The 9,887-nt window shown below is 34.9% G+C and overlaps 1 protein-coding gene and 1 pseudogene across 3 annotated transcripts; both read left to right on the forward strand.

The window, feature by feature from the left end:
• Nucleotides 1–560: 560 nt before the first annotated feature.
• Nucleotides 561–6,762, forward strand: LOC145575043 (putative amino acid permease 7; annotated as a pseudogene). Its single transcript, XR_014098249.1, has 7 exons — nt 561–723; nt 817–1,060; nt 4,886–4,969; nt 5,278–5,491; nt 5,596–5,737; nt 5,828–6,055; nt 6,175–6,762. The product of XR_014098249.1 is annotated as a putative amino acid permease 7 (transcript).
• Nucleotides 6,763–7,305: 543 nt separating this feature from the next.
• LOC145577014 (putative amino acid permease 7) lies at nt 7,306–9,790 on the forward strand. 2 transcript variants are annotated; one of them, XR_014098591.1, is made up of 7 exons: nt 7,306–7,517; nt 7,613–7,943; nt 8,030–8,244; nt 8,352–8,485; nt 8,607–8,828; nt 8,911–9,389; nt 9,489–9,790. XR_014098591.1 is itself a non-coding variant. In XM_081634713.1 (6 exons), exons 1-6 carry the CDS (start codon nt 7,436–7,438, stop codon nt 9,310–9,312), a joined length of 1,386 nt encoding a protein of 461 aa, XP_081490839.1. In that variant the 5' UTR covers nt 7,306–7,435; the 3' UTR covers nt 9,313–9,790. The 2 variants fall into 2 exon arrangements, 1 of the variants encoding a protein (XP_081490839.1); XM_081634713.1 differs by having other exon boundaries at nt 8,911–9,790.
• Nucleotides 9,791–9,887: the final 97 nt, after the last annotated feature.

Genomic DNA, 9,887 nt, shown 5'->3' on the forward strand with positions numbered 1-9,887 from the left:
CAAAATGTCATTCAAATAACGAAACAAGACAATTTGTGGACTCTGTCACAGTACACTTGCTCCTTTTTGTTTAAATTTCAATCTATAACCAAGTACTTAAACAGAATAATGTAGTAAAAATATTCCCTTGTACCATGAGAAGCCAAGTATAATTATGATATTGCATGTTAGAGCATATAAACTCCGTTTGGCTTTTATTTGGTAGGTTGAGCAGCTGACAACCCATTTCAGTGAATTTTCAACACTATTCCGTATATATGCTTTAACGTTTTAAAAGAAGCTAAGAATGAACACGGTAAAAATTTGCAGTAAAAGTTGAGTAATACGTACGTAGTATATGTTGATTTGTGAGGGATGAGATAAGAGTGAGAGTAGCCCGTTGTACGCAGACAGGACCATTAATTGTTAATTGTTAATTGTTACGAGTACATGCTCAAATATGGACCTTACGTGCAGTGGGATCGGAGATTGAGACTTATCACCAACCACCCTCCCTAGTTGCAAGCCCATACTAGTTGTTATATTTGTATGATTAATAATAATGGCCTCTTAAATAACAACCCTGGCCTGCCTGTATACTGGTACGCATCTTAGTTTCATATTACTACTTCGAGTAACTACAACTTATTGATCAGATGGCAAAAAGCACTTCTCTAGAGATATCTTCCACTTCCACCTTCACTTCCTCTTTTGATTGTGATGATGATGCTCCAAAGAGAGCCGGTAATAATCTTACAATCCAATCCCACTCTTATTTCTATCTCTGCCTTCAGTAATGTCTATCTCTTAAGTCTGCAATTATCCCCAACTTAACAGGAACTCTGTGGACGAGCATTGCTCATATAATAACGGCTGTTATCGGATCTGGTGTTCTTTCCTTGGCATGGTGTACCTCCCAACTAGGATGGATTGTTGCCCCGCTTTCTTTGCTCTGCTTCGCATTCTTTACTTACGTATCTGCATCACTCCTATCTGACTGTTACAGGTCTCCCAACCCTGTAACTGGTGTCCGCAACTCATCCTACATGGATGCCGTTTCAACCATACTTGGTATCCAAATATTATACCCTACCTCATCCAAACCTTTTTTACCAAAAAAAAATAGGTGCATTGGTTGTCTTTAAGTGAATGTACAGGAAGGAAACAGCTATGTGTAATACCCGAATATTTTATGATTTTATATATAGTTTATTTTTATTTATTAAATAACTTTCCTAATCCTATAATTTTTATTTTAGAGTTTGGAAAGTTTTAAAACCCTATTTTAATTTAAATAGGACTCTTTTTATCAACAACTATAAATTATCTTAAACCCTAATAAAGTTATTGTATTTGATAAAAAAAAAAGGAAGAAAGGGATGCCGTTCACTGGTTTTATATATCACCTATTTTTTCTCAACTAGCGAATTTAGTCTTATATTTGTTTGTAAATCAACTTTGTCAGTTGAGTGCTTACCCATTTTTGATGATTTACTCTTGTTCCCTAATCGTCATACACACATTATCATTGTGAATATATGGTGATCCACTTCTTATAGTCAATATTTGGTACGGTTGTTCTAGCTATTGCGCAACTCACCAACTTGAGTTATTCAATTCGATAGGTAATCACACGATCTCAATTAATTTTGTGATTTGTTTGGTTACAAATTGTTAGTATTAATTATTGTACTTTGTATTGTTATGTTTAAATTTTATAATTTGTGAATTATATATGATCATGATTTATATGTATATGATTAGTATGTGGTATTATGTGATTTAATTGTCGAATTGATTGATTGTGTTATTTATAGGGTTTTAATGTTGTCTCTATTTGGAGTATTGTTTTATCGAGGTTTTAGGGTTGTTAATGCAGAGTATTATTTGTGGGTTGAGATTTGATTATTTTGGGTGCTAGTATTATTACCCTAAGAGTTGAGATATTTATTGATCGAATTGTTATGTTATTTGGGAATCTGTGCCATTGTTGAGATATACATTATTAGTTGTGAATGATTATTTGATCAAGTATGAGATCAAAAGGTTGAGAAATTATTATTTTGCTCTTGGTTTGAGGCTCGGCGTTATAGACCTTAGTCCTTGGCATGTTGGTAATGAGATAATGATCATGAGTTAAGAATGAGGTACAATCTTTATTTATATTTTTCTATGGTCCCCTACAGTGGGAATTGGCCCGTATGTGGTCTGGTTCAAGGTGTTTTCTAGTTATTGGGAGTATTCAAGTTTTTATACTTGTTGGTTTTATTCGAATTACCCATGTCCAAGGCTAGGTATAGAACAATGAGCATGGCACACTTATGGGTTATATGAGATGATTGAGTAAAGGTTCGAATTATTATTCGAGGTTGAGTTGATAAAGGTTATTTTTCAGAGTACAATGTGTAATGTAGTTTCGAACTACATTATTTAATTGAGCTAGTAATATAGATTATTCAATTATTCTTTGTATTCTGATATGTGGTGATTACTCAGCTTTTGCTGACGTGTGTGTTATTTTGTTGTGCTACTTGTGTTTGCGGCCATGTCTTTTTCTTATGGTGGCCCTGCGACGATCTATTTTGGAATTTGTCCTTAATGGTGAGCAGACAAGACTGTTTTAGCAGGTTGATCAAGTGATCGTAGCTAAAGGAGCTCAAGTGATCGATTAGTATGCTATAATGAGTTTATAAAGTTGTATAAATAGCTCACCTAGTTTATTGGGTTGTAATTATTGGGATTTTGTAAGCCTTAACACTTGACAAGTTGTCGAGTGTGGCGGTAATACCTCCGATTTAGGTGTATGCTTCCGCAATTTTATTTAAAGGTTGTTTATTTTTCTTTTATTTATTGTTTATTATTAGCTAGTAAATCGGGGGTGTTACAAATTGGTATCAGAGCCTAACCGCTTGTGGGATTTACGTAGGGATCTTCATATCCCAACGTGGTTTTTGTTTAGGAATGAACTTGTTAATAAAGAACTAGGATTAAAATTGACATAGGTTAAGTGTTTCTTTATGTGCTCGTGCTTGTTGTATGTGTTTCTTTTTATGTGACTAGCTTTGAGTTCGAGGGCGAACTCCTTTTTAAGGGGGATAGTATGTAATACTCCTACTATTTTATTACTCTATTTATATATTTTATACTTCCTAATTATAAGTTTCGGGACGAAACTTGTTTTAAGGAGGGTAAATTGTAATACCCGAATATTTTATGATTTTATATATAGTTTATTTTTATTTATTAAATAACTTTCCTAATCCTATAATTTTTATTTTAGAGTTTGGAAAGTTTTAAAACCCTATTTTAATTTAAATAGGACTCTTTTTATCAACAACTATAAATTATCTTAAACCCTAATAAAGTTATTGTATTTGATAAAAAAAAAAGGAAGAAAGGGATGCCGTTCACTGGTTTTATATATCACCTATTTTTTCTCAACTAGCGAATTTAGTCTTATATTTGTTTGTAAATCAACTTTGTCAGTTGAGTGCTTACCCATTTTTGATGATTTACTCTTGTTCCCTAATCGTCATACACACATTATCATTGTGAATATATGGTGATCCACTTCTTATAGTCAATATTTGGTACGGTTGTTCTAGCTATTGCGCAACTCACCAACTTGAGTTATTCAATTCGATAGGTAATCACACGATCTCAATTAATTTTGTGATTTGTTTGGTTACAAATTGTTAGTATTAATTATTGTACTTTGTATTGTTATGTTTAAATTTTATAATTTGTGAATTATATATGATCATGATTTATATGTATATGATTAGTATGTGGTATTATGTGATTTAATTGTCGAATTGATTGATTGTGTTATTTATAGGGTTTTAATGTTGTCTCTATTTGGAGTATTGTTTTATCGAGGTTTTAGGGTTGTTAATGCAGAGTATTATTTGTGGGTTGAGATTTGATTATTTTGGGTGCTAGTATTATTACCCTAAGAGTTGAGATATTTATTGATCGAATTGTTATGTTATTTGGGAATCTGTGCCATTGTTGAGATATACATTATTAGTTGTGAATGATTATTTGATCAAGTATGAGATCAAAAGGTTGAGAAATTATTATTTTGCTCTTGGTTTGAGGCTCGGCGTTATAGACCTTAGTCCTTGGCATGTTGGTAATGAGATAATGATCATGAGTTAAGAATGAGGTACAATCTTTATTTATATTTTTCTATGGTCCCCTACAGTGGGAATTGGCCCGTATGTGGTCTGGTTCAAGGTGTTTTCTAGTTATTGGGAGTATTCAAGTTTTTATACTTGTTGGTTTTATTCGAATTACCCATGTCCAAGGCTAGGTATAGAACAATGAGCATGGCACACTTATGGGTTATATGAGATGATTGAGTAAAGGTTCGAATTATTATTCGAGGTTGAGTTGATAAAGGTTATTTTTCAGAGTACAATGTGTAATGTAGTTTCGAACTACATTATTTAATTGAGCTAGTAATATAGATTATTCAATTATTCTTTGTATTCTGATATGTGGTGATTACTCAGCTTTTGCTGACGTGTGTGTTATTTTGTTGTGCTACTTGTGTTTGCGGCCATGTCTTTTTCTTATGGTGGCCCTGCGACGATCTATTTTGGAATTTGTCCTTAATGGTGAGCAGACAAGACTGTTTTAGCAGGTTGATCAAGTGATCGTAGCTAAAGGAGCTCAAGTGATCGATTAGTATGCTATAATGAGTTTATAAAGTTGTATAAATAGCTCACCTAGTTTATTGGGTTGTAATTATTGGGATTTTGTAAGCCTTAACACTTGACAAGTTGTCGAGTGTGGCGGTAATACCTCCGATTTAGGTGTATGCTTCCGCAATTTTATTTAAAGGTTGTTTATTTTTCTTTTATTTATTGTTTATTATTAGCTAGTAAATCGGGGGTGTTACACTATGGTTCTGTGGTTTTCTACAATATCTAAGCTTGTATGGTGCTGCTGTTGCGTATGTAATCACTACTTCAATCAGCATCAGGTATACAAATCAACACTCCTTACTTTCCTAATTTTAACTGAGCTAACATATAACCTTTTCATGCTTAGGGACGACCTTTTCTTTTTTACTCTTAGATCAATTTCCTTGGTCAGAAGCAAGGGGAATAGAGCTATGAATCATTGAAAAAGGATGTTTTACATTTATTAGCTTAATTTTTAGTTCATTGGTACAGAATTGTCCATATTTTTTCTTGAATCAGTCTAATTAAGCAAGCTAGTCTATCCTCTTTTTATATTATATTACACTCTTGAGTCTCTGATCCACTTGAATTAAATCCAATGATACAGAGCTATTCAAAAATCAAACTGCTACCACAAACAAGGACACCAAGCATCTTGCTCTTATGGAGATGGCATTTACATGCTGCTGTTTGGATGTGTTCAGATCATAATGTCTCAGATACCTGTTTCCACAACATGAAATGGCTTTCTATTTTGGCTGCCATCATGTCATTTTCCTACTCAACCATTGGATTGGCCCTCGGCTTTGCTACCGTGATTGGTAATCAATCCCATATTTCATTCATCTTTTATTTCTACAGTGGCTGGCTTTCCTACTCACAGACATTGCTAAATTTTTCTCATATTAATTCATGGAAAGTGCAGGAAATAGAGAAATTAAGGGAAGTATTAATGGAGTTCCAGCTAGTTCTACTCTGAAGAAATTGAGCTTATCATTTCAAGCAATTGGAGACATTGCTTTTTCAGTTTTTCCTACCCCTATGCAATCATTGTTCTAGAAATTCAGGTTGATTTGTACCTGATTAGTGACTACAAATGAAGGAATATATGTTTTTTACTAATTAATGAGATGTACTACTGTGGGTTGGGAGTGTAGGACACATTGAAGTCCCCTCCACCGGAAAATCAAACAATGAAGAAGGCCTCAATGGCAGCTGTCTTGATCACCACCTTCTTTTACCTCTCTTGTGGATGCTTTGGTTATGCAGCCTTCGGGAATGATACACCTGGGAATATTTTGACAGGGTTTGGATTCTACGAACCTTATTGGCTCATTGACTTTGCCAACGCCTGTATAGTTGTTCATCTTGTCGGAGGATATCAGGTACTTTTTATTGAAATTCTGTATATCAGCTATACATATGACATAACACTAATGTGATAGAATTATGGCAATGATCAAGAACTCTAAAGAGAGATTCAGTTGTCTGTGGTATGTTGTAGGTTTATAGTCAACCAGTATTTGCATTTGTGGAGAGAGGGCTTGCTAAAAAGTTTCCCAATAGCGGGTTTGTGAATGATTTCCATTCAGTGAAGCTGCCGCTGTTAGCCACTGATCTTCAAGTGAGCCTACTCAGACTGTGTTTCAGAACGGCTTATGTTGCATCGACAGTAGGGACAGCAATGATATTCCCGTTCTTCAACCAGGTTTTGGGGTTGCTGGGGGCCATAGGTTTTTGGCCCTTGGCCATATATTTCCCAGTAGAAATGTACATTGTCCAGAAAAAGATGAATGTTTGGACAACAAAGGGTATCTTGCTCCGAACATTTAGTGTTATTTGCTTACTGGTTAGTGTAGTTGCATTAGTTGGATCAGTGGAAGGGCTTGTGAGTGCCAAATTAGAATGAAGACAATGGTTCTATTCTCATCTATCTATCTATCTATACGTTAACCCGTTCTCCATACTTTAAACACTATTAACACAAAGAATAGATTGTTGTTCATTTGATTATTATAGGGATGTACTTGTTCATCTTTTCTTTTCCCTTATTTATCATTGTGATAACTTTGAGCGAGTATACTTCATAGACGATGTCATTAATTTAATCAGTATTTATGTATCATTAATGGTATAGATCGCAACTTGTATTAACTAAATGTCATTGATTTACATGTCTCATTTTTGTCGCGATTTGCAAAAGACAAAACGTTTACGGAGTATAAAATAAGCAGCACCAAAAAAAAAAATATGAAATACTCCGTAGTACTCTGTATAAAGACAACATAGAATATTCTTAAAGTGTGTATGGTGGAAGAAAGGTTAATAAGCAGTATTAAACGACAGACATTTGTGGTCTAATGAATGGCTGGAATCATAATGGACAAGTAATATATCCCCAAAAAAAACTGGAATACTTGACTTGCTTCTACAAGTGTCGTGAGTACTAAATAATAAGATTAAGTTATAGAATCGCTAACGTAACTCATTGAAACAAAAATAATACACGTAACTAAAATCTAATCCCTATCGTTGGAGAGGCATTTTTTGATACAAGTTTATGAGTTGTTGTGTTTCCTGCTTTCACTAGAATTCTCCGGAAAAAAAAAAAAAAAAAAAAAAAAAAAAAAAAAAACCGAGTAATACGGAGTACTATATTTTGTTTCAAATTTTCATCACTCTAAACACGAGTAATAGCAATTGATCCAAAGGCCTATTCTATAATTCATTTACATTCAATTCTATTCTCAACAAAATCTGATCGAATGGGAGAAGATGGAGATAGTAAAAACACCCCTTTATTACTCCAACCATCATCGGAAACACGACATCCCCACAAGAGGACTGGTGATTACTTCATAAATTTTTATTATCTTTGAACAATTTGCATATATATATATTTCATCAAGTGATCATTTTAAAAAAAAATAAAAAAATTGCAGGGACATTATGGTCTGCAGTAGCACACATAATAACAGGAGTGATCGGGTCAGGAGTACTATCTTTGGCATGGAGTATGAGTCAGTTGGGTTGGATAGCAGGTCCCATTGCAATGCTCGTCTTCGCTTTCATTACACTCCTTTCTGCATTTCTCCTATGTAACTGTTACAGGTCTCCTGACCCTGAACACGGCCCTGTCCGAAACCCGTCTTACCTTGAAGCTGTTTACTCTAATTTGGGAGAAACCAGGGCCTGGCTATGCGGCTTCTTTGTTCATATTAACTTATATGGGATTGGAATTGCTTATACTATCACTTCTGCTATCAGCATCAGGTACTTGTTACCATTAGCATACATACCGTATCAGCTTTTCTGTTTCTCTAGTATCATCTTACACCTGTCTTCATCTTAATTGGCAGAGCAATACAGGAATCAAACTGTTATCACAAGCATGGGCATCAGGCACCCTGCAATTTTGGGGATGCCTACTACATGTTAATCTTTGGCTTTGTACAGATTTTTATGTCCCAGATACCAAATATGCATGACATTAAATGGCTTTCATTAGTTGCTGCTATCATGTCTTTCACCTATTCCCTCATTGTACTCGGACTTGGAATCGCTCATGTTATTGGTACGTACATTATCAGACTACCACACAACTTTGTACATGCTAGTTTTCCTGAAATACTGTGAAGAATTCTTCGTACTTTAGTAATTTGGAACTGTTAATTGCTGCAGAAATTGGTGTGATTAAGGGGAGCATACAAGGAATACCCACCGCAACTGTCATGGAAAAAGTATGGCTGGTTGCACAAGGAGTAGGTGATATAGCATTTGCCTACCCATACTCCTTGATTCTTATTGAGATTCAGGTGTGTTACTTTGCCTTTTTTTTTTTTTTTTCCTGAAATCTGTCTGATATGTGAGGTATAAGAAGTATAATACAAGGCTTGAACAAAAGTTTAACTCTTTTGGATCTGATTTGAACTAAAGGATACTCTGAAGTCTCCCCCATCAGAAAATGAGACCATGAAGAAGGCTTCTACAATATCTGTTGCATTGACCACCTTCTTTTATCTTCTTTGTGGAGGATTTGGTTATGCTGCTTTCGGAGTTGATACTCCCGGGAATCTTATGACAGGATTCTATGAGCCATACTGGCTGATTGACATTGCTAATGCTTGCATTGTTCTTCACCTTGTTGGAGGATATCAGGTATATTACATTCCATGTTTTTAAATTACCTAATTAAATTTATCAGATATTGATCATACAATTGCATTATCCGCCTCTGTAGGTATTCAGCCAGCCACTCTTTGCAGCTGTTGATAGATGGTTTGCTCGGAAGTTCCCTGACAATGAATTTGTCCACCATTCACACAGATTGAAGCTTCCACTTTTGCCATCTCTAAGAGTGAACCTTTACAGGCTGTGTATTCGAACAGCTTATGTTGCATCCACTACCATCTTAGCAATAGCATTCCCTTATTTCAACCAAGTCTTGGGGATCCTTGGAGCTCTCATCTTTTGGCCTCTGTCAATATATTTCCCTGTCGAGATGTACTTGAAGCAGAGAAATATTGAAGCGTGGACAGGATGGTGGATTGCTCTAAGAACTTTCTCATATGTTTGCTTAGTGGTTACAATATTTGCTCTATCAGGATCTATTGGTGGTCTTGTAAATGCAAAATTAAGTTAAGAGTTACCTTAGTAGTGATCAGTGAAACGAAACACTAGAAGATTTGCTTTAAGATCTTATGAAGGTGATTCTTACAGGTAGTGAATTGAAGTGGTAAAATAAGCTCTATTTATTTTGGAGGAAAGAGTTTTACAGGAAATCTCATATCCAAACTTTTCTCTATTTGGATTGTACAGGATGAAAAAAAGGGAAACTCAAGCAGATATATTTACTTTCCAATTAGGGGAAACCATTTTCCTCCAAATTAGAAGGGATGCTGTCAAAAAAGATAGCAGAGGAAGACGGAGAGTAGCAGCTAGGTACATTCCTTCTGGCTCACCAACTAGACAGAGTTGTTGATATGGCGGTAGTCCAGAAGACTCCAGAGTTTTCCATACCAAACAAAGGATAATCAATTTTTAATCGCATTTTCTTTAGGAAAATAATTTTTAGGTGAAAGTGTATTCTGTCCAAACAAACGGAGGCTTATTTTTTCATCTACGGCTTTAAGTAAGAATGTAATGAGCATTTGTTATGCAAAAAGTAGAGGACTGCTATTCACTTCATACCATGAAACACTTGTACTCCTAAGCAAC

Source organism: Chenopodium album, chromosome 13 (assembly GCF_948465745.1).
Source record: "Chenopodium album chromosome 13, dcCheAlbu1.1, whole genome shotgun sequence".
In the NCBI taxonomy this organism is placed as follows: domain Eukaryota; kingdom Viridiplantae; phylum Streptophyta; class Magnoliopsida; order Caryophyllales; family Amaranthaceae; genus Chenopodium; species Chenopodium album.